The sequence below is a fragment of the Strongylocentrotus purpuratus genome, unplaced genomic scaffold, assembly GCF_000002235.5.
Source record: "Strongylocentrotus purpuratus isolate Spur 01 unplaced genomic scaffold, Spur_5.0 spur5_scaffold_20, whole genome shotgun sequence".
Taxonomy (NCBI): Eukaryota; Metazoa; Echinodermata; class Echinoidea; order Camarodonta; family Strongylocentrotidae; genus Strongylocentrotus; species Strongylocentrotus purpuratus.
In genome coordinates, this window is record NW_022145606.1 from 34257719 (window position 1) to 34283215 (window position 25497).

Here is a 25497-nt window from a genome sequence, read left to right on the forward strand (position 1 = left end):
CGTAGGCCAGCGTCAAAGTATAGGCACACTTCTGAACTCGGCCGCCGTACTTACACACGGTTTCAAAACGGCATCAAGAAGGTTTATTTGAATAATTGAGTATTTATTTCAGTAATTTTAGAGCATTTTAAGGATGTTCTGGAACAACGGTTTGATTTGAGTTGGGCAGAATCTGTAGAATTACCAAAAACTTCTTTGCCACTATAAAATGAGAAAATATTTTCCTTTTACCTTAATAACAGATTTTTATCAAAATAATTAATGTTTGTTTAAGAAAAAAGGAATTTACCTACTCTTCAAGGACCTCTCTTGCAGAAGTTTAGCGACGCAATTTTGTGGTTGATTGACCAAAAATTGACTATAGCCTTGATTATGAAGAGCCCTTCACATTCAACCTAAAATTTATCAAAATCAATTATAGCTTAAAATTGATTTGATGTAACAGCTCGCATGCATCAGTTTTAAATGCATTAAAAGCGCTTCAACATGATCTTGAAGTGCCTAAAAAAAGTAAAAATCTTTGAAGGACCGGTTTTACCATACTCATTTCCCCCAATGGACTGTAGCGTTATGAAAACCGTTAGGAAAACGGTTTTTGAAATTTCGAATTCCAATCATAAATATCTTGTTAATCAGACAGGCGATCGGCTTGTAAAAGTCATGGGATTCCGGACTGACCTAGAGCCTAAAGGTTTATAATTATGATTGCAGCATGAGCTAAATCCAGGATTTTGTTTTAGAATCTGAGACAAAGATACCCAATCCCTTTAAGCTAAAAATGATTCGGCCTCAATTTGTATTTATTTTTATCGAAATAAATTTTAGTTGAAGACCCCCCCCCCCCCCCCCTCCAAGCAAAAAAATCATCATGTAACTTGATGTTCTTTAGACGATGCACCCGAAAAACGATGTAGAATATAAAAATGCAGGCTGCCTGCAAAGGTAGTTTAGCCTATCCCTTTTGCAGCCATCATAATTGTTTGTAGAACTTTGAAGGAATGATGAATATGTCTTGTATGTCCTATCTGTAAAAATAGAATGTTAGCAGTGTCCTAGTAGTCATGCTCGGAAACCCGTTTATTTTCAAGATATCACTGTCAGACACTATTGGGTGACTGACTGACTTCTTTTTTTCTTTGGTAGTAACATACGTAAAATGAACTGTAAAGGGTACATGAGCATGTGTCTACATCAATAACCCATTTCTTGTGATGGCCAAAATTAAATTGATTGAATCTTTGTGCAGCACAAAACGTACGACCAATCGGTACAAGGGTCTGAAAATCAGACTATTTAATTAAACGACCGCGATCGCTACATTCGATTCGACAACTAACGGTAGATATTTTCCCACAGAAAGACATTTTCAAGCAATTTCGTTTTGAGGGAAGTTCTAAATTAGTATTATCTTCCAAATGCCGTTTTCAATTTAACCTTAAAACATTAAACAATTTATTGATAAGGATGATAATGATGATTGTAGTGGCAAGTTTAATAATAATAATAATAATAATAATACAAATAATAAAAAAAATAATTATAATAATGATAATAATGATATTGTATGATAATAATAATCAATTTCATAAAGATACTACTTTTTAAAAGTCAAAATGAACGGTTCATAATAATAAATGCAACTGTTTAAAATATATTAAAATTTTGAATTTTCAATACAGGTATTCAATTTTTTATTCATTTTTTTTCTTATGATTAATTCTGCCTCTTTCAAATTACTGAAGATTCTTGCAAACTATGTGTTTGTGTGTGTGTGTGTTAACCGCAATTTACGTCCATTCGAGTGCTATTTACATTATGATGCAGTTTATTTACAAATATTTACAAGCTCATGTACGGGATGGATGAAGACTAGCCACCGTCACCAGTCGTCTGCAGTCGATTACGAAAGCCTCCAACAGATGGCGCTGCAACAATTGCGACGTATTGTACATTGTAAATTCTAAAATGACATTTAGGAGCAATAATAAAACAAAACCCATCTTAACGTTCAGTCAAAAAACTTGGAAGTTACACTCACGTTTTAACCTTTGCATCCCTTCACGCATTCGTATCATAATGCTTTACCACTGTAGACTAACTGAGCAGAAACATCTAATAGGATTTTTAATATATTTTGTAAAAGAGTTGAACAAGAACCTACCTTGTTTCTTTCAACGTTTTCACATGTCTGCAACACTCGATGAGGTAAACCAAGTCTTCCTCATCTGTGCACTTTACCCAGCTCAGATCTAGCTGCTGCAGGTTTTTGGTTTGTTCTCTGATCAGAAGACCCAGTCCTCTCATCGTCTCTCTCGATACATGTTTTTTCTCTGATGGGAGTGATGGCGGTGCTGCAAGGTAGATGTGTGAGAGCTGCTGTCCTCCGGTCTGACGAAGACAAGCCGTGGTCTGAGCTATGTCTCTCTCTGCATCATCGATAGTGATATCGATATCTCTCACGCCAGGAAGCGACGAGAGCAGATCTTCATAGCTTTGTGACGTCACTCTCTCAGTTGATAGTTTTGTGATGGACGGAAGCTCCGGAGGAGATGGAGGGAAACTAAGAGAGGAGTCTGAGATTGTGAGGTGGTTCAGTGAGGTGAAGGATCTGAGATAGGACCAAATCCTGACAGTCATCTCAGTAGATAGCCGACATTTCTTTACCTATAGGACAGATAACGAAATTCAGAGAGACTACATTGTTACGCCACGGTAATGATGTTATGCGAAACCGGGTCTATAATGAGACCCCTCCCCTCGGTTTAAAGCTTAACGTTGGACATTAAATGATAGTTACAGTGTACATAGCTAATATTGACTGGTAGGGCGCGCAGCGCTATTAGGAAAATGATAACGAGGGGAAATAATGTAATAACTCAATAACTCACTTGCGAAAAAATTGTATTCATATATGATTTCGCCTTGATTGCACTTCGTTAAAAGAAATTAATGGTATTTTTTATCTCATGCCTTGTGCTTTTTTTTTTCGAGCCGTCCATCCAGTCTTCGTGTCAAATGCGCGCTGCTATGACATTGCAAATATACTTTTGCGTAGGGTTGTTTGGATAGGGTAGGGTAAGAGCAAAAATATATGCTATATTTGTTCAAACAGTTCAATATAACCATCGACAAGTGACCGGAAGAGAAATATGCTAATTACAATTATCGCCATCGATATCACGTGACAAATTTATGGCCCGATCAAACCACTGTATTTGTAAGAGCTATCTTTGATTTCTTTACCTGAAGAAAAAAAAGAAGCTTTATTTGCGTTTTCCCGTCAGGCGCAAATAGTAAATTGCTTTCGTAAATATTAGTAGTCGTATAATATTATATCTGCTTACCTGGACACCCAACTTTCGATTGTATTCGAAACATCCACCATCGAGAGACCTAATGGATTTGAAAAAATGGAAGTGAAAGCGAAATCTAAAAAAATGCAACAGCAACAATGGGAATAGTTTTGGGGGATGCATGACAAAACATAGACATCGGACACGGCCTGTGATTACCGCAGTGTACTAAAATGCAAAAGAGATCATTAACCCTAATAAGGCCGGGTGGACGTTATGCCCCTCGGCCTTTTGCCTAAAAAGAGATAAAACATTGGTTATTTGGTCTTGTTTAAAGTTTAGGGGTTTATTTTAGGGGTCAAAATAGTTGAATTATAGTTAGAAATGAAATAAAACAACAAACACAATAAAATACATAAGTTAAACAAGCAATGAAATACATAAGAAATTATCAAACAAGAGATAACATAAGAAATAACCCGGCTCTTCCAACAAAAAAAATTGTATTATTATTCCAAATGGTCTATCAAATATATGTAGTAGAAAAGAAAGGTTATATATGAAGAATAGCCTATGTGAATTATGGTAAAAATGTGATTTGTTTGGACCTTATTTGCATAATTTACCATAAATATGCAAATGAGTAAATTTGTCAAAAAATTGAATTTACTATATTATTCTATACACTTCACTTGACATGCCTGCACATTTTCGCGGCGATCGGCCGTTTCACGGCCGAGATCTTTGGGGGGGGGGGGGGGTGGGGGGCATGATGCTCCCGGCCGTATTAAGACCTTAAATAGCCCGGCCTTTTTAGGGTTAAGACTTTTAAAAAATATAGCATGACGGACGATGGCAGACATGTGAATAGAACCGTGGAAAATACGAATTGAAAGTAAATAACTGCCTAAAAGTGTGTACATTTTTACATTGTCAGTATGGAATGCAAATAAGTAGGGATATAAGAAAAATATAATAATGATACCCCAAGACCTCCACAATACCCCATCCCCACGAGAAGCCCTTGAGCAGGCTGAGGTGGGGTTGAGGATTCCCATGAGAAATTATCGCATTGATTTCTCAAATAATATTTGCAATAATAATAATAATAATATTTAATTTTTATATAGCGCTTCTTTCATCTAACCAATTTTAAATGTATTCTTAATTTCCAGCAGTTTGTGTATTGTATATTTTTGACTGATCTTGAGGAACTAGTTCGTAATACGTTCAAAGACATTAACATATTTACTAAAAAAGTGTTTGATGAAACAAAAGCACATAACCGAAAAAAACCTATTATTCGCCTAATACAATTTATAGTTAGATTTTCTGTTTAATTATGTCTATTTTAGGGTTATTCATATAATTATGTATAAACATTTACTCTAACTCACTGTAAATGCAAACTATCCAATGCTTTAAAATATGTTGGCAACTCAACCAGTTCAACCCAGCCTTTTTCATCTGAGCACTTCATCCCGGACAGACCTAGCGAATACAGGTTCTTGGTTTTTGCTCCGGTCCGACGAAGACTAGGCGCGATCTGAGGTATATCTCTCTCTGCATCATCGATAATGATATCGATACATTGCAAGCCAGGAAGCGATGAGAGCAGACCTTCAAAGCTTTGTGACGTCACTCTCTCAGCTGATAGCTTTATGACAAACGGAAGCACCGGATGAGATGGATGGAAACTGAGGGAGGAGTCTGAGATGGTGAGATGTTTCAGTGAGGTGACGGATCTGAGACAAGACCACATATTGGCAGTTATTTCAGGAGATAGCCGACATTTCTTTACCTAAAGGACAGATAACGAAATACAGAGAGACTAGATTGTTACGCCACGCTAATGTTATGTGAAACCGGGTACAATATAAGACACCCCCCCCCCCCCCCCCCCCCCTTCTCTCGATTTAAAGCTCAACGTTGGACATTAAATGATAATCTCAGTTTACATAAATTATATTGACTGGTAGGGCGCATTGCGCTATAGGAAAAATCATAACGAGAGAAAATTTAGCGCAATTCCGAAGAAGAAAAAAGGTGTATTCATTCAATCAAGATAGTATATGTTATATGGTATAGCCTTGATTGCACTTCGTTAAAAGAAAATAATGGTAAACAAATATACCATGCACTGAGAGGCTCTAGTATAGTATTAATGACTGCTTTGAGAGAAATAGTTGTTTTATTACGCTCAAGGGAAGGTTAGAATTGTGCTATTCCCCGAGGCTTGCCGAGGGGAATAGCCCAATTGTAACCTTCCCGAGAGCGTATGAAAACAACTATTTCTCGAATATTAAAGCAGTCATTAATACTTTTATATGCCGAAAAAAAATAGACTAAAAAATAAAAAATAAAAAATACTTTTTTTTTTGGTCGAAGATGAGATTCGAACTCTTGCGTACAAAAGGTGTTGTATCTTCAGTCAGCGCCTCAGACCTCTCGGCCATCGCCCGCTATCAAAATGCTTGGCAGTTTTGTACTATATATACATTAAAATGGATTGAAACCGGCTTCGCGTGTGATGAATGCTTCGCAAAAGCTCCATATACGGACTCTTCTTTTACTTTTGCAATGCATATTGGCACGAACTTAGATCAAGATCTATCGGCAGATGTTGTTTTTTTGTTTTTGAGAGTTAATTTTCGTCTTCATGTCAACAATGCAAGATAAAATTGTCGGTAAGATCGATCGAGATTCAATTGTATTGAAATTGCCGACCAATTTTTCGCACACGTATGGTATCCTCCATCGCTCAAACCATTTTTTAACATGTAAACCTATGGGGTAACCATGGAGACTGACCTATTTTTTTAATAACCATGGTTATTAAAAATATTGAAATGTTTTATGCATGGTTACCGGGAATTTTACAGGAACAGTTGAAGTTTATGAATGCAATTCGACCAATCAGATGGCTGGATTTCTTAAGTGAGGTATATAATTAACATTATGGATCGAGATGGCAGGAATAGCACTATTTTTTGAGGGGCGTAGCCCCGAAGAAAATAGTGCTATTTCTGTCGCCGAGGAGTCCATAATTTCACTAGTGGCTTGAAATAGTGCATGATATTTTGTTTTATATTTTTCAAACCAACCTTCATGAAAATAATAATAATAGCTTCTGTCACCGAGGAATCCACAAATTCAAGACCGAAAGCTGACGCGATACAAGTACTGCAGTAGTGTAGTACAGTCACTGCGGCTCAACTTAAATTGCACAGCGTGAACGCCGTGACACCGCGGGAGCTGACCGCTGGAGGCATTTGAAATCATGTATGCTCGCTGAATGCATGCACAGTAGTGCCTTAAACGGAAGAAAATATTTATGACGTCATCCATTGTATAGTGCCATGGTATTATACAAATATACAAAGCTGCGAAACCCCAAGGAAAAAAATAATAGCTATTGCCATTGCCTCCGAAGATATTTAATTTCCACTATTCTTACGAACTATGCTTGGTATATTTGTTTTATATCCCTTCTATACGATCCGAACCGATTTGCTACTACTATACCAACTGATCTGGATCGAGCACTTTATAGCGCGGGGCTATGGTACTGGTGAATTGCGCCGATACTGCAGGCGACAAGGTTATGAGCAGTCCGTTCGCTGTATAAAAAAAACACAGTAAGATTTTGAAAATCTGAAATCATTAAATTACCTAAAGACGTATTTTCTTTGGAATTGGGTATGAAATGATGAATATATTGACAAGAGATATGCACATTTTGCAGTCATTTGCGAAACATTAATAACTTACCGATAAGGGTCTGGAAATCTTCATTTTGAGAGCAGATATCTTCAAAATTGTAGGTCAGAAGTAGTAGCGACTGATCGTACGATATCTTGCCTTACAAATTATGAAATTACCTTATTTTTGTATGGAACGCATTTTGTTATAAGTCAGCTGTAAAACACTGTAAGGACTCGCTCAGCTGCATAGTCGTCTGTTTGTTCGAATTTGACACACATTTTGTCAATGACCAGTGAGCATGCGCAGTAGTGCCTTGGAAGTAAATATCAAATAGAGCATGCGCAGTTCTGCCCATGAAAAAAAATATATTGAATACTATTCGGAGCTCTGGCAGATATTTATTTCGGATAGTGAAATTATATTTTTATTACGTGAGCAGCAATTGACCAATCATGTATTTAGAATATTCATGAATATTAATAGAAGGGATATAAAGTGCACTATACCACGGATGACGTCACGGTATAACACCATTTTCTTATCGGTAACATCATGGCAATGTTATGTTGGGTTGCATGATGCTATGTTGACCAATCACTGAACAGGGTTTCATTGATCAAAAATATATTAATTGGTATATCATGCATTGTGTTTTTTTTTCTCTCGAGCCGTCCATCCAATCTTCGTATCAAATGCTCGCTGGTATGACATTTCAAACAATAGGTACGCGTAGGGTTGTTCGGATAGGGTAGGCTACGACGCAAACATATGCTAATTTGACCATTATGTTCAAACAGTACAATATAACCATTACCTCGACAACTGACCGGAAGAGAAATATGCTAATTAAAATTCTCGCCATCGATATCACATAACAAGCTTTGACCCAATCACTCCTCTGTATCTGTAAGAGCTATATTTGATTTTATTATCTAAAAAGAAAGTTTTTTTTTTCCGTTTCCCCGTCAGGCGCAAATAGTAAATTGCTTTCTTAAATGTTAGTAGTCGTATAGTATTAGTATAAGATATCTGATTACCTGGACACCCGATTGTTTATCGTATATGAAACATCCACCATCAAGAGACCTAGTATTTGAAAAAGAGAGGTGAAAGCGAGAAAAAAACACAACAACAACGGGAATTTTTTTTGGAGGATTCATGACAAAACATTGGCATCTGACACGGCCTGTGAGTACTTATTATACTAAAATGCAGAAGGTCCTAGTGATTTGAATATATATATAAATATATATATTGTATATATATATATATATATATATAAATATATATTATAAAGAGATCAGTAAGACTTTAAAAACATATAGCATGACAAACAATGGCAGACGTTGTGACTTGTACCGTGGCAAATGCGAGTGGAAAGAAAATAACCATCTAAAAGTATGTACATTTTTACAATGTCAGTATCGAATGCAAATAAATAGGGACATAAGAAAAAGAGGATAAGTATACACCAAGACCCCCGCAACAGCTGGGTGGGGCGGAGAAGAGGATTCCTATGGGAAATTATTGCATTGATTTGTGATAGTATTTGTAATCCCGTTCTTTCATCTAACCGATTTTAAATATGTTCTTAATTTTCAACAGTTTGTATATTGTGTTTATTTTTACTAATCTTGAATTGTAAGTTCGCAATAAGTTCAAAGAAATCAACATATTTACTAATATAATATTTGATAAAACAAAAACACATAACCAACAAACCTATTATCCGCCTTTTACAGTTTACAGTTAGACTTTCTGTTCAATTTCGTCTACTTTAATTTCATTCGTATAATTAGGAATGAACATCTACCCAAACTCACTGTAAATGAAAAGTGTCCAATGCTTTCAAATATTTTGAAGACTCGTCAAGTTTAACCAAGACGTCTTCGTCCAAGGACTTGATCCCGGACAGACCTTGCGAATACAGGTTCTTGGTTTGTCCTCTGGTCCGACGAAGACCAGCCGTGATCTGAGGTATGTCTCTCTCTGCATCATCGATAGTGATATCGATATCTGTCAAGCCAGGTAGCGATGAGAGCAGACCTTCATAGCTTTGTGACGTTACTCTCTCGGCTGCTAGCTTTGTGACGGATGGAAGCTCAGGGGGAGATGACCGGAAACTGAGAGAGGAGTTTGAGATGGTGAGAGTACGTAGCATCGGAAATGATCCCAGGCAGGACCAGAGTCCACTCGTCACGTCGGTAGTTAAAGTAGATCCCTCGAACTTTACTATCCTAACCTAGTGTTAAGAGAGAGAAAGAGAGAGAGAGAGAGAGAGTAAAAGACGGAGAATTAAAGAAAAATTGTACGAATAAAGTAAATAAAAAAGTAATTAAAATTAATCATGAGTATTGATCGCTATATCATGCAGAATGATTTGTAAAGATGTAGTTGGTTATGAATAACAAATAAATAAACACATTAATATTAGCTCTTTGACTTAAAGTTACAGCGGAAAAATGATAACTTAAACATTCTTTATGAATGATTATTGTGAACACATTTTGTCAAATGAAAATGTGCATACCTCACGTTTAAGTTGCTTTGGAAGATTTTGCATCCCAACGACGGTGTAGACAGTTGGTGACTTTAGAAGAATACTTTCTGCATTCACACATCTTTGAACCAACGAAGACACATTTCCTTTTGTACTGGTGGTCTCTGATGAACAATCAAGGAGAATGCGATATCTCTCGCTCTCTTCCAAAAAGCTGTTTGTAAGGAGCATCTCCATTATTCGAATACAGAGCTTGTTGTCCGTGCCAGCGGCGAATCGGATGAGATTCTCGTAGTCACCGATTTTTGCTTCGATCTTGCGTAGTACTTTATCTAACTTAGAAATCTTGAAATGTAACAGAAAGTGGTACGTTTGATCAGCGAGGAATTTTCCAGCCGAGTGTTCTTGTGCGATTTTGTGATAAAACTCAATCGTAGTGGAAGTTGTCTCGTCGGACTGAGGAAGCCATGTTGATGAAACAGTCGTCTTGGATACTATCCCAAGTTCACACGCCATATCAAGTAGTGCGGGAACTCCTCGGAAATCATGAGGCGTGAAGACAAGTTTTTTAGCATCGTCGAGCAGACCAGTTAGAGCCACTTCGCCTAGTTGAAGAATTATTTTCCTTAACATTCCGGGTGTGATTTTCACTCTCGACTTGGATCGGGCGTTTGCATAATGCCTCAGAAAAAGATTCACGCTGTCCATCAATTCTGTTTGAGTAGTAGTACCACTGTCCAGTAGGCCATTGCTCCACAAGTGACAGACCATGAGACAAAATAGAGGTGTTTTAACAAGTTCATCAATAAGTGGTTGGTCATCAAGGTAAACCTTCAGACCATGTCCATTGTTAGCATTCGAACTCGAAGCAAAGAATTTGTCGATGTAATCTCGAGAGCTCTCTCTAGAGAATCCGTCGATCCACATCTTTGTGTATACCGTTGCAAGTTCCGCTTGATTGAAGAAGTTCTCTAGGTGAGGCCGTGTTGTTACAAGGACTCGACACTGTAGAAACTCCTCCCATCGGATGACATTGACAATGTTGCTCATTAAGCTTCGATTTGAAGAAGAAATACCGGCATACTCATCTAGCCCGTCTAGAATGATGTGACAGATTCCCTGATTCTTTCTGATGAAATTCTCTAGACCCTCTGGTGTGAGATCATCAACATCCCTCAAAAGCTGGGATTTGATGGCTTCTCCGATCGATGTAAGCTGACCTGTGTTTCTGAATTTTACAACAAACAGGAGTGGCAGGTGTTCTAATGCTGACCCCTTTTCTCTATGAACCCAGTCGTAAGCCATCTTAGCAACAGCCGTGGTCTTCCCTCGTCCAGCCGGGGCCGAAATGAGGATTCGAGCTGGCAGTATGCCATTTACTTTCGTTGAAAAGATGTCAGACACAGAATTCTGGATTACTTCCTTAATTTTCATGTCTTTTCCATGAGCGTCCTTTTTCATCACTGTGACCACCGTGTGCATATCTCTAAACTCAGCATAGGCATTCTGATCCCATGGCTTCATTTGGATTTTGCACAATTCATTCAGGTACTTGTTTCTCAACTTTTCGCGACATTGCTCAACAGTCAAGGATTCCGAAATCTTCTTATTGAAGATATCTGGAATGATAAAAGCATATAAGACAACATTATCTGAATGCATTCCCACCATCTCTGCCCCTATACCCCCTCCAATCAAATATGTTTTGTTTAGTTTGTTTCTTTTTAAATTACATTTAGTTTCATTGTTCCGACATTTTCCGCTTCCCATGAAGTAAAGGCATTGCAAGCACACATAAAGGAAAACAAAATCTTAATAGCAAATTGCTCTGACATAAAGCAGAACAAATATAGAACTTCTAAGAAGACTGGCGAAAGAGTGATCGATATAGGACAAGCAATAAGAGCGTTGCGAGGGCTTGTTAAAGCTGCAATCGGTATACATTATATAACTTAAAGGAATTTCAAACTAGCCGAATCGGTCACGTTCCCGTGATGTACAGTGCGTCCCAGAGAAAACGAAACCGAAAGTTATCGATGTTTTATCTTAACTTAATCGCAATCATAATAAATAAATGACACATATTTGTAAAGCTTAGATCCTCTTCTTTCATTGTATGTATTCATATGATGTATATTTCACGCATGGGTGCTTAAAAGCAGTTAAAAGAAAGAAACCCAAAAGTCATTTGACGGGCGATATTTGAATTTCAAAAGGAAAATCACATTTCTAGAAAATTCAATTTCTGCCCTTTCATATAACACCTCAATCAGGAAAAATGAGCCAGGAATTTTTTCGTTGACGATCAGCCGTGCATCAAGTCTTGCGTCTTTGTTGTGCATGGCTGATCGTCAACAACACGGAGTTAAGTCTTTTGCCAACTCTGCTTGTTGCTACGGAAAGCAGCCAGTGAAAATTAATTCGTTTAACCAAAATTATGGAATTGCAAGCATTATTATAAACAAACAGAACTTTGTTAGTCCTAAGTAATTTTTCTTTATTGAGGTGTCATACGAAAATGCAGGAATTGAACTTGCTAGAAATGTGATTTTCTTTTTGAAATTCGGATACCGCTCGCCAAATGACTTTTTAGTTTCCTCTCTTCAAATTATTTTGAATCACGTATGCGTGAAATATGCATCATATGATTTGCATCAAATTAAAGAAGAGGATCTAAGCGTTAAAAATATGTGTCATTTATTAATTATAATTGTGATTAAGTTATGATAAAACATCGATATTTCTCGGTTTCGTTTTTTTCTGGGACGCACTGTATAGAGGCGGATAACTTTCCCAATTTTTGTCGAAATGTATTACCTCAGAGGTTTTTCCCTTTTTAAAAGACATGTATTGACATGCTATTCATTATATTTTGAGTACTGACCAAAAGGGAGAAGGTGCGTATGTTAAAAACCGAATTAATATCATTTTCTTTTTCAAAATGGAGAAGTTTTCCGTGACTTCATAACAACTTACTGGCCAAATTAGAACATTTCAGGATTTGGACTTTATATCAATTTTACGTCTTATTGATATAAAGATAAACCGATAAGCCGAAACAATTAAACATTTACCTAAAATATAAATCAAAAGCAGGCTGTGCGGCTTTAGTAAGGGTCAACTTGTGAACAGTGTACTGCAATAATATATCAAAATATATGCCCCCTCCCAACAACGCGCATCGAAGACACTTTATTTTTTAAAGAGAGACAGACAGAGAGTGAAGAAATAGAACAACCCTATATCCTTTACCATACTCAAATTCAGTGGCATTGGGCCCTCGCTACGCCAGTGATAAAATGGAAATGCTCTGATATAACGTTCTAAAACAATTTAAAGCTGGAAGAAGTGATTGTAAGCACTCTAGCACTGATAGACCCACCTCTAATACTTGGTGTCCCCTTGAGATATGTATCAGCAAGCATAACCAGCTTAACGTCAGTGAGAGCTTGTTTGAGTCTGAGATGCTGGTCGCAAGGCTCCACTGTCTGTCTCCAGTTAAACAGCATGTCACGTGTTCCCTTGCAAGTCACTCGGTCACCTTTGTTGTTGGTGTCAGTGTATCTATTGATAGCTGCAGCCTTAAATCCAAGAGCTCGTCCTAAGGCCTCCATCTGCTCTCCCGTCTCAATGTTGTCAGCCAGCTGGAAGAGAAGATCATCGGCAATACATCCTTGCGTCGCCATTACTATAGATACAAAACAAAGGAACATATAAGTAGAGTCAGTCACATCAGAGACCATGTGCTAATACTTTTAATCCAACATGAATTTAGTCATGACATTAATCTGTTTGGTTATGGAAGTATCTTAGTTTCAAACTTGACTGGCCACTCTGTTACAACATTTTGTACAGCCACTTTTCAGAGGGTTCACAAAGTCAACATGCTTGTTTTCTTCCTTATTTATCAATGTGTTTCGTTAGTCTTGTGGTATGTCTGTCTCTTGGGTCTTCAAACCCGATTACAAATTTATGTAGGAAAATATGGCACCTCTATCGGCAAAAAAAAGGGAAAGAGAAAGGGGGAAAGAGGGAGTAGAAAACGGAAAATAAGAAGGTAGAGCAAGAAAAAAGAAATAAAAACAAAAAGGGAAGTGCAAAATGACCGACAGGGGAAGGAGAAAAGAAAAAGAAGCCTTAGACAGAAAGAGAAAGGAGAGGAGGAGGAAAGAAAATAGAAGTAAAAGGGGAACAGAAAAAGGCGAAAGGATGAAGAAAAAGTACTTTAAGAGGGATGAAAATGGAAACAAAAGCAAGAGAAATGAGAAGGAGGGGGAACAGGAGAGCCCAGTTAAATTGTATCAGAACGTTACCTCCGAGGCTTGGACTGGAGTAATGGTGTGTGTGTTTAGGTGGAGGGGGAGGGGGGGCTAATGGTATGAGGGGGGGTGCTATCGCCCAAAACAGTTACGCGCCAAGTTAAGAAAAAAAAAAAAAAGAGAGTAAAGAAGGAAAACTATTTGTTTTAAAGTAAATAAGGAAGGTATTGAAAAAGAAAAGAGAGAGTGGATTCGAATAAAACAAATTATAAGGGGTTCGGGGAGAAAATATTTAAAGTTCCATTTTTTCATTTTTTTTCTTCAATAAGCGTCAAATGGAGGAAAACAAAATATTAGAATCTATGAAAGGGCCCGATATAATTATAATGTTTTTTACAACGCTTGTTCACTTCGCTCGCTTAGTTTCAGTTGTTCCGTTTAATTTATTTCGTATTCACATTAACATGTATGACAACGTCGTGTCATCTGCTCAATCTGACTTGCGTGGATAGAACAAATTAGCATTTTTGTATGAAAAAGTAAAGTTTTCTGAAATGTGCATGATAACGAGTAGTTGAATATTTAAAGACACAAATGAGCCTAAACTCAAAGATGCGCAATGCAATTATCATACAACTAATTGATCTTGATCTAAATAGAACATCATGCTTTTTATTTTGTCCGCCCTTTTTAGTTAGAAGTAACAGTGATCTGACCAGGATTTGGGCTCTGTTGTAATCAATTATAAGACTAAACATATATAGGATTCAATATTATACACCCACACCCAATTGCTATGATTCAATGACTTTATTTGCAATTCGAGACGTTTGTAGTAAGGACGAATAACCCCTCGACCCCCCCCCCCCCATTTTACAAAACTTTTGCCACCCATGATACCTATTTGTGTAAAGAGGGTTGTGGACATAATATTCTACAAAATTATTATCTTTTGTTTGGTCTTACTCTCGTAATTAATTACAGTCAAAGTTTGTTTATTTTTGTATGAGACGTCTTGAAGTTTTTATCTTGAAGTGTTTATGTTTTAAAATATTTGTATTGATTCAATAGAGCATCGACAGATGTAGGTGAAATGTTAATTCATATAATTTTATTCTATGATCAATTAACTGTATCCAATTCAGATTAATCTTTGTGTCATTTGGGCTGACGTTCATCATTTATGGAGAAGTAATATAAACCTTGAACAAACCCTCTTCAGATTATGTGGTAGAGGTTCGAACAATCTTTCATGACACAAGTGTGTATGTGGTCCATATACTAAGACAATCTATGATCAATTCCTTACCATTTTGATGATTTTGTAGCACCTCTTATTCTTTTACAATGTAATCAACTTGATTTTTTCATGAATCATTTGTACAATTTGTATGGACACCAGGATAAATAATCGTACCTGAATTTGTTCAACTTGATACTTTTCAACATACTTTTTCATTATAATTGTATTCGAGCACGTGTTCTTTATCTTCCAATTAAATTAACCGGAGCTATACACAAACCATACAAGTTACTTAGACGATACACATCTACAAGTTTATCATAACAACCAACAGCCATGGGTATCATTCTCAAGTGATTCTTTTATTAATGTAATGGTTTCAAACTCCTACATGTTAATTATGATAAAGCGAGTAGTTGAATAAAAAAACATATTGAGCCTAAATTAAAATATGGGCCAAATAAACATCGTACGACTAACATATTTTAAATAGTGCGTATATGTTTTTGAAATAGAATTGTAGAGTGCGTTTCCTTCGCTTACTGCACAAATATAATCATCTCATATAATCCGTTCAAGAAAATTGATTTTCAAATCGGATGCGCTCGAACCATCTATGTCAACATCAAGACAATATGCAAATAAGAGACCCCGCAAATTCAGAAATCTGGACCTGCAGTTTTTGGGGCGGTCACGTTGTATAGTTTTGTAGCCAATCAGGGAAGCCCTAATTGAGTGCGATGTTTGTGAGAGTTGTGTGCTTGCGCAATCCAGTAGCGCCCTGATTATGGTAATAAATACAAAGAAACAAAAATACAACACTAGTTGTCATGATAGCTTGGGCCTCAAAGTTTTTAAAACTCAATTCAAGTTGGATTGCCCTTTAAATTTTCTCACACATCCCTTAGTTTATGCTTAACTAATAATAGGAACAGTTTCTACTATTTCAAATAAATGTTATCACCAATTCATTAATTTCGCAAACGAAAACTTACCATATTATGTTCCATGGGTCCTACAAATTTATTATTATGTGGTTTGTCAAAATAAGTGCCTTTGAAATGTAGTATGGTCCTACGACAATCCAACCTTTGTAAACAAAATTATGTTATAAAAGCGGAAAAGCAAGAGAGACAGAATAGTGAAAGTTTGCCTTCTTTGTACAATTCGGAACAGTAATAACAAAGTTATGAGTGTTTGAAATATGATATTCCTAAATTTATGCAAATCAAACATTTCCACGTGTACACATGATTGGGACGTATTTTACGGATAAGTCTCCCGTTTGTCGTGTACAAAAATTTGATAATTTTTTTGTTTTTCTCATATACACATTTTATTTATGTTTTGAAATTGATTGCAAACCTTGGTGTTAACCGACCATGAGCCTATTTGTTATTCCCCCCTGTTCTATACAATCAAAGTGATATTTAAAAAAACACATACAATCCGTATTATCCGATCTCCAACAGATTCAACAGATCTTCCCGTGTCATACATTTACTTTTGTTATTCTGTGTGATGGAACAAACGGGAAATTTGAAGTGACACTGCCAATCAAGCCAATTTTAAGGTCGCATGCGTATAGTGATTTATGTTTAACTTCCAGAGCTGTGTGCAAACATATTACTTGATCTAGGTTATAAGCCTTTTGTCTTGTGAAATTCATAAAAACTTGTTATGCACTTTCTAATATAATAATCTCTCGGTATCATTTGTATCATAATTAACATTTAATAGTGACATGGTAATCTTTGAAGAAAGATGAATACAGTTAAAGATAAACTTGAGTTCTGGTAAAAAAAAAAAAAAAATGAATTCTCACAGAATCTAACGAAACTTACACTGAATGTTCAAGATTACAAATAAATGTCATGTGCCAAACAATTTTGAAAGAAAATGTATACTGACTGAGTAATGAGCATAGAAAGATAAGGAAATCAGGGTAGTACTAGCCCGACACCATGTGTGTTGTCCCATATACATCTATCTGTGTAGGTGATTGTTACTTTACCAAGACTCTGCCAAATTTATGATGATTTTGACGACTCTAGAACCTTGCATTACACACCATTACTTACATGCTATATGATCAACTTTTCTGATCCATTCCACACCTTTTCTTTCACAATGCAATCGCATTACCAGTACTCAAGTTTATCTTTAATTTTCATAACTCGATATGATCTCAAATTAAACCTACATAAACATCAACTACAAAAACACCACAATTACATACTAAATAGCATATGTTAATGTAAACATGTCCCCACGATTTAAAAATGTGTATGTTTTAATCGCTTTAAAACTCGTTTTTTATTTGTTTATATGATTTATTTAATGTATGTGTTGATATTGTGACGTCAGAAGCGGGGTTTTTAGCTGGATTCTGCATTCAGGTCGTAGAGGGCGGGATTTGATTCTGTGGAGCTACTGATTTACGTTACACTGAATGTTTATTACACTGAAAAGTCTACTGTAATTTTGTTTTCCTGAGACAGCCCGATGTTGTAAGTAGAAAATCACTGCATATTATGATAGCTCAATATTTACTCTTTTGCCTGATGTTAATGGTGATTATAATGGTGGATTGATGTGATGTATGAAATAAGATTAGAATCATAGAACATCCATACGTTTTGAATGTAAATGTACCACATATAAGTTTTAGTGTAAGTAGCGTATACGATAATTCATGCTGGAAAAGTACGAAATATCCAAGTAAGGTTATGATATTATGAATGAGCAAGAAGCTCTATGAATGTATGGCAGAATACGATTATGACTTAATTATGAACAGAAGATGATGGTCTAAATTTAGTTAGCTAGGGAAAGTAGCATTTGAGGTAAAAGGGAAATTTTAGCACAAAATGACAGAAAGTAGGTCGGGTCAATTTGCATGACAAGGGTAGGCATACAGAATATGGAGTGAATATTTTGATACAGGCATCAAGGATAACAATGTCATTTATAGTTATTATTCGGTGCTATGCATTTGGAAGACAGTTTGTTGCATCAAACTTGATTGTTTTAATTGCGTGATGCATATGTATATCAGCCATGCTGATAATTTGTTTTATCTGTTCTATCTTTTATTAAAGGTTGAACCACTCATTGGTATCATCGCAAGGGCATTGTTGTCGAGTCGTCATTGCAGTTGGGCTTAGTAATACTCATAACGTCACCGTTCCTACATCAGTTCAACAACAGCTTCCAGGTCCACATCAGACTACAGACAGGCTGTTACAATGAGTACTGTTGGACAAAAGAATGCCAAAGGAGACCCTGAGGGTGGAATTTGCCCTGAAGATTCGGTCAGCCAGTGTGGGAGCACTACATCTTCAGTGCGACTGCGGACTATGGCACGTAGAGCTGCTTTAGCTGTTGAGGCTGAAGCACTGAAACAGAAGATGGCGCTGGAAAAGGAGGAGTTAGCTTTGAAACAGCGTAAAGCTCAGCTAGATATGGATACCAGGATGAAAATATCTGAAGCTGAGACACAAGTCTATTTGAATGAAGCGGATAGGCTATTGTCGGATGAAGCTAGTGCTCCTCAGAAACATCCAGTTGAAGTGAATGAAACGTTGGCTTATCCGCTGGACTCTGGAACGCCAACGCCAACCCAGGTTGAACAGAGTACGAAGCCAACGGAGGCTTTGTTGCTGCAGATTTTGCAGGAGGGACAGAAACAACAGAGGCAATTATTGGAGTCTCTTAATGTGCCTCAAACACAAATGATGACGTATGATGGCAACCCTCTTAAGTTTTGGGAGTTTTGGATTGCGTTTGAGAACTCAATAGACTTTACAAGTATTCCGGACAGTGCCAAACTGACCCGCCTTGTATACTACTGCGAAGGAGATGCCCGCAAAATCTTGCAGCCTTGTAGTATTATGCCATCTAGCGAAGGGTATATGAGGGCGAAGGCCATGCTACAAGAGAGGTTTGGTACACCCTTCATGATAGCTGATGCATGGATCAGGAAAGTGACCGGAGGGCGGAAGATCACCGGACGGGACAAGAGGGCCCTAAGAGAATTCGCAGATGAACTGCAAGTTTGCTCACTGACTTTAGATGCCATGGGTTACATTGGCGATTTGTCACCACAGTTAGTCCTTGTCCAGATAGTTGAACGACTACCACTATACTTATGCGGGAGATGGCTGAGTGTGGTACAAAGAATCAGGCGAGAGGATAGACTTCCTAACATATTTGACCTGGTGAATTTTGTCCAAGGTGCAGCCGACGAGGAGAATGATCCGGTCTATGGAAGGCTTCTTACCAAGGATCAGGGCGGTAGAGGCATCTCCCAGAACAAGAAGTCGACAGGACTGAAGAAGGGTGCTTTCTCCACGACAGCCACAGGCAATGATGTGACACCACAGCTGTGTGTGATATGCAAGGAATCGCACAGTCTGTTTGGCTGTGACAAGTTCAAACGAATGCAGCTAGATGACCGGCTGAAACTGGTGAAGGAAAACAGGCTTTGTTTTAACTGTTTGGAGAAGGGACACATGTCAAGATACTGTAAACTAAAGAGAGTATGTTCAGTTTACGGATGCAACAGGAAACATACTAAGTTTCTCCACCAGCAGAAACCAGAACAACCTCAGCAAGCACAAGAGGAAGCTGTTAGTCCTTCACCTGAGAAGATTGAGAGTCATGTCACAGGGGCCGGGAACATGAAGGTGCTATTGCCAATCGTTCCTGTCTGGGTTTATGCGGCAGGCAGTAATATTGGTGTAGAGACTCTAGCACTGTTGGATTCAGGCTCGACAAGTACCTTCTGTACCAAAAAGTTGGCAGCAAGAGTGAAAGCAAGTGGATTGTCCAGTATAGTGTCTGTCTCAACTCTGGAAAGAGCCAAGAGCGAACTTCAGACCAGTGTTGTAAGCCTGAAAGTTGCAGCAAAGTCATCATCCAGGATGGTGAATCTCTCTAAAGTCTATACCAAGACAGACATTAACATTAATTCAGATCACCTGCTAATGAAGGAGGATGTTGACAAACTCCAACATCTCACAGATGTCGACTTTCCATCGACTACCAAACTGCAGGTGGATCTCCTGATTGGGCAAGATTATCCAGAGCTTATTTGTCCTCTCGAGATACGACGTGGCGAACCAAGAGACCCTTATGCAGTAAGGACAGTGCTGGGGTGGACCCTGAATGGGCCGGTTCAGAGTGATGGTAGGAAGATGGCTGTAACATCACACTATATCTCAGAATATCCCTTGAAGACCAGTGTAAGCTGTTTTGGTCTCTAGAAGGCATTGAAACCCTCCATTGTGATGCTAAAGGAATGTCAGTCAAGGACCGAGAGGTATTGAAGCTATGGGAGGGCAATGTGGTAATGAATGGAGGTCACTATCAACTGCCCATACCATTCAAAGAACGACCCCCGCCACTTTGTGACAATAGATGGATGGCCCAGCAGAGACTCCATTCACTAAGAAGACGACTTCTCAGGGATACGGCAATGCATGCTAAGTATTCACAGGGCATGGCTGACCTAGTTGCCAAGGGCTACGCCGAGGAAGTTGATGAAACTCAACCGCCAAATGGAACTTGTTGGTACCTACCACATCACCCAGTGATAAATCCGAAGAAACCAGACAAACTTCGGATTGTGTTTGATTGTGCTGCCAAGTGCTTAGGAGTTGGTCTGAACGATGTGGTGATGCAAGGGCCGGATCTGACCAACAAGTTGACTGGTGTACTTCTTCGATTTCGTCGAGCACCAATTGCCATCATGGCTGATGTGGAAGCCATGTTCCACCAGGTAACAGTCCATCCAGATGAACGAGATGTACTTCGCTTCTTGTGGTGGCCTGATGGAAGAGTGGATGAAGATCCTAAGATCTACAGGATGTGTGTGCACCTGTTTGGGGGTACATGGAGCCCCAGCTGTTGCTCGTTTGCCATGCGGCAAACAGCAAAGGACTATGGAGATCAGTGCAATACACAAGCACCAAGAGTAGTAGAGATGAATTTCTACGTAGACCACTGCCTGGTCTCTGTTGAAGAGGAAGATGAAGCTATAAGACTGGCATCAGAATTGAGAACCTTGTTGCAGAAGGGTGGATTTCGACTCGCTAAGTGGATGAGTAGCAACACAAGAGTTCTGCAAACCATACCAGTACAAGATCGGGCCAAGCAAGTGGTTGGACTCGACCTGAACTTTGATGCCCTACCAATAGAGCGTGCACTTGGTATGATATGGGATGTAGAAAGAGATAGCTTTGTCTACAAGATTCAGGCGAAGGACAAGCCTTTAACACGAAGAGGACTCTTAAGTGTTGTTTCTTCTGTCTACGACCCTTTGGGATATGCTAGCCCATTTGCACTGAGAGGGAAGTTGATTCTTCAGGAGTTGACCCGGAAGAAGCTGAACTGGGATGAGCCTATCCCTGACAGTGATGCAAAGAAATGGAAGGCTTGGATTGAGGAACTTCCACAGATGGAAGGAGTTGAGGTCAGTAGATGTGTCAAGCCTCACGACTTTGGCAGGATAACTGATTACGAGATCCACAACTTCTCTGATGCATCTGAAGTAGCCTACGGGGCCGTATCATATCTAGTGATGAGGAATGAGGAAGGACATGTTCATAGCAGTATCATTATGGCCAAGTCACGCCTTGCTCCAGTAAAGACCGCTACCATACCTCGACTAGAATTGATGGCAGCTACACTCGCTGTGAATATGGATGTCGTGATAAGAGGAGAGCTTGACCTGCCTGTGAAGAAATCATACTTTTGGACTGACAGTATGATAGTGTTGCACTACATAAATAATGAACATAGAAGGTTTCGTGTCTTTGTGTCAAACAGGGTGGCTATCATACACAATGGCACAGAGATAGATCAATGGAGACATGTTGGCACAAAGGAGAATCCGGCAGACATCGTATCCAGAGGCATGTCACCGTCTGATCTGAAGGATGATGAGAAGTGGTTTGTTGGACCAGCCTTTCTACAACAGCCAGAGGAGAGATGGCCCACATGTCCCATAGAGAAGGATGGGATCAGAGAGGATGATCCAGAGGTGAAGCCTGTAGTCCAGAACTTTGCTACAAGTGAGGGCAAGAAGTGCATTGACCAGCTCTTCTTGCACTATTCGTCCTGGACGAGACTACGCAGAGCGGTAGCTTGGTGGATGAGGTTGAAGGAAACCCTTAGTAGGAATGTAAAGAACTGTACTCCAGTTAAAGAATTGAGCAGACACTTGACAGTGGAGGACTTGAACTATGCTGAAAATGCCATCTTTCAGCATATTCAGACCGAGTCGTTCGATGAGGAGATGACAACCTTAAGGGAGAGAGTTAGAGATCCACAGGGACGAGAGAGACCTGTGAAGAAGGGGTCGAGGCTTGCAAGGTTGGATCCTGTTTTGCAAGATGGTCTACTGAGGGTAGGAGGCAGGCTTGGACGAGCACATATCCCAGACACTGCAAAGCATCAGGTGATACTGCCTAGAAGGCATCATGTGTCAGCACTGTTGGTAAGGCACATACACGAGAAGGTTGGACATCAAGGCAAAAATCATGTTTTGGCAGAACTCAAGCAGTACTACTGGATTCTGGGAGCTGGGGTCCTGGTGAGAGGCTTGGTAAGCAAGTGTGTAACTTGTCGTCGTTACCAGGCCAAGGTCGGCAAGCAGAAGATGGCTGATCTACCTGCCTTCCGAGTAGTAGCTGATGAGCCAGCATTTACACATGTGGGGATGGACTACTTCGGTCCTTATGAGATCAAGTGTGGGCGCTCTGTAAGAAAGAGATACGGCGTGATATTCACATGCATGACAACTAGAGCTATCCACATCGAGGTTGCCAATTCTTTAGACACCAGCTCATGCATTGATGCCATCAGACGCATGATGAGCAGGAGAGGACTAATAAAGAGGTTGGTCTCGGACAATGGCACCAATTTGGTAGGCGCTAAAGCTGAGCTGAGGAAGGCACTGAGTGATTGGAACGTTGATGAAATCTCAAACTTCACGGCTAATCACAGTATAGATTGGAGTTTCAACCCGCCAGGGGCCTCACATCATGGCGGTGTGTGGGAGAGACAAATAAGGACAATCAGGAAAGTACTGCATGTTCTTCTCAACGAGCAGTATTTAAGGACATGTCAGTCGGAGGAGCAGCTTCACACTCTGATGTGCGAGGTAGAGGCAATCATCAACAGCAGGCCTCTTACTCGTGTCTCAGCCTGAACGCAATCTTCAGGTTGGTGACGTGGTTCTCATCGCAGACGGAACTGTGCCGAGGTGTTGCTGGCTGATGGGACGCGTTTTAGAAGTGTACCCTGGTAAGCGGGGATATGTACGTAGCGTGAAGGTTAAGACTGCAACGTCGACACTCGTCAGACCCATCGCGAAGCTTTGTTTACTTCTCGAGCAAGAGGAATCGCGATAGACGACTTCGAGAAGTTAGCCATTTTATTTGTTGTTTTTAGAGCTGATACAAAATAATTCCAGTTCAATTCAAGATAGGGATTACTTTAGGTAGCGTTGAGAAAGAAACATTCAACTTCTGTGGACACAGCATCTAGTTTAGGGAGCATTGAGCATGAAACATTCAACTTCTGTGGACACAGCATCTAGTTTCGCATAAATGGATTCGGTTTAGATTCGCTTCAACAAGAAGAGACTTTACTACAGTGATATTATACAGATACTTTGTGTTTCGTAGTGACTTGCTAAAATGTTTAATTGAATTGAAGCATAACTCATTTCTAGTTAGAATTCAGTTTCTAAAGATAGTATTCTGATGGTAATACAATAGTTTGTAATCAGAAGATAAGGAGAGAAATACAGGTAGTATGTCCTTATTGTCATATTATTAGTGTTCTGCTATTCGGTAAGGACATATGTTTCCATAGCAACCACCTTTTTTGGATTTTAAGGGACTGTATTTATCGAAGTCTTGAAATTTCAAGAGAGTGACAGTTTGTTATAGATGTTGGCAGTGAAAATTTCAAGAGAGTGACAGTTTTGTTATAGATGTTGGCAGTGAAAGGTTTGGTAAATTCAAAGTATTCGGTTAATTTAAGGGGCCGGGATGTTGATATTGTGACGTCAGAAGCGGAGTTTTTAGCTGGATTCTGCATTCAGGTCGTAGAGGGCGGGATTTGATTATGTGGAGCTACTGATTTACGTTTACACTGAATGTTTATTACACTGAAAAGTCTACTGTAATTTTGTTTTCCTGAGACAGCCCGATGTTGTAAGTAGAAAATCACTGCATATTATGATAGCTCAATATTTACTCTTTTGCCTGATGTTAATGGTGATTATAATGGTGGATTGATGTGATGTATGAAATAAGATTAGAATCATAGAACATCCATACGTTTTGAATGTAAATGTACCACATATAAGTTTTGGTGTAAGTAGCGTATACGATAATTCATGCTGGAAAAGTACGAAATATCCAAGTAAGGTTATGATATTATGAATGAGCAAGAAGCTCTATGAATGTATGGCAGAATACGATTATGACTTAATTATGAACAGAAGATGATGGTCTAAATTTAGTTAGCTAGGGAAAGTAGCATTTGAGGTAAAAGGGAAATTTTAGCACAAAATGACAGAAAGTAGGTCGGGTCAATTTGCATGACAAGGGTAGGCATACAGAATATGGAGTGAATATTTTGATACAGGCATCAAGGATAACAATGTCATTTATAGTTATTATTCGGTGCTATGCATTTGGAAGACAGTTTGTTGCATCAAACTTGATTGTTTTAATTGCGTGATGCATATGTATATCAGCCATGCTGATAATTTGTTTTATCTGTTCTATCTTTTATTAAAGGTTGAACCACTCATTGGTATCATCGCAAGGGCATTGTTGTCGAGTCGTCATTGCAGTTGGGCTTAGTAATACTCATAACGTCACCGTTCCTACAGTATGCATCGTGTTTTTTTTCATTTAGAGGTATACACTCTGTTTAAGAGTCAGAGCAAGCCTTTTATTTCAATTTTAGCTAATTTCAAACCCCCCCCTCTCTCTCTCTCTCTCTCTCTCTCTCGCTCTCTCTGTATGTGTGTATGTCTATTTCTCTCTCCCCCTCTCTCTCTATATATATACAGTGCGTCTCAGAAAAAACGAAACCGAGTATTATCGATGTTTTATCATAAATTAATCATAATTATAATTAATATATGACACATATTTGGAACGCTTAGATCCTCCCCTTTCATCTAATGCAACTCATATAATGCATACTTCACGCATACATGATTAAAATGATATTTGAAGAGAGAAAACCAAAAAGTAATTTGGCGGACGGTATCTGAATTTCAGAGAAAAAAAAATCACATTTATAGAAAGTTGAGTTTCTGCCCTTTCATATGACACCTCAATCAAAAATGAGCTAGGATAACAAAGTTCTGTATGTTTATAGTGCTTGCATTTCCATAATTTTATCAAAATAATTCGTTTTCACTAGCTGCCTGCCATAGCAACAAACGGAATTAACAACAGACTTAAC

The 25497-nt window shown here is 38.6% G+C and overlaps 3 protein-coding genes across 3 annotated transcripts; 2 read left to right on the forward strand and 1 right to left on the reverse strand.

Moving 5' to 3' along the window:
* Nucleotides 1–9611: 9611 nt before the first annotated feature.
* LOC115927699 lies at nucleotides 9612–13184 on the reverse strand. The gene is made up of 3 exons (XM_030993875.1): nucleotides 12881–13184; nucleotides 9747–11117; nucleotides 9612–9712 (listed from the first exon to the last, which is right to left on the reverse strand). Exons 1-3 carry the CDS (start codon nucleotides 13182–13184, stop codon nucleotides 9612–9614), a joined length of 1776 nt encoding a protein of 591 aa, XP_030849735.1.
* Nucleotides 13185–18248: 5064 nt separating this feature from the next.
* LOC115927700 lies at nucleotides 18249–20267 on the forward strand. Its single transcript, XM_030993876.1, has one exon. It carries the CDS (start codon nucleotides 18249–18251, stop codon nucleotides 20265–20267), a length of 2019 nt encoding a protein of 672 aa, XP_030849736.1.
* A 35-nt stretch (nucleotides 20268–20302) lies between these two features.
* LOC115927701 lies at nucleotides 20303–23215 on the forward strand. The gene has a single exon (XM_030993878.1). The coding sequence runs from the start codon at nucleotides 20303–20305 to the stop codon at nucleotides 23213–23215; it is 2913 nt and encodes a 970-aa protein (XP_030849738.1).
* The last annotated feature ends 2282 nt before the right edge of the window (nucleotides 23216–25497 follow it).

Coding starts and splice junctions, on each gene's coding strand:
- LOC115927699 (XM_030993875.1), bottom strand. CDS start 13,184: ATGGCGACGCAAGGATGTATTGCCGATGATCTTCTCTTCCAGCTGGCT. Junction 11,118..12,880: donor GGGGACACCAAGTATTAGAG/GTGGGTCTATCA, acceptor TTATCATTCCAG/ATATCTTCAATAAGAAGATT. Junction 9,713..9,746: donor TGGCACGGACAACAAGCTCT/GTATTCGAATAA, acceptor CCTTACAAACAG/CTTTTTGGAAGAGAGCGAGA.
- LOC115927700 (XM_030993876.1), top strand. CDS start 18,249: ATGAGTACTGTTGGACAAAAGAATGCCAAAGGAGACCCTGAGGGTGGA.
- LOC115927701 (XM_030993878.1), top strand. CDS start 20,303: ATGTCAGTCAAGGACCGAGAGGTATTGAAGCTATGGGAGGGCAATGTG.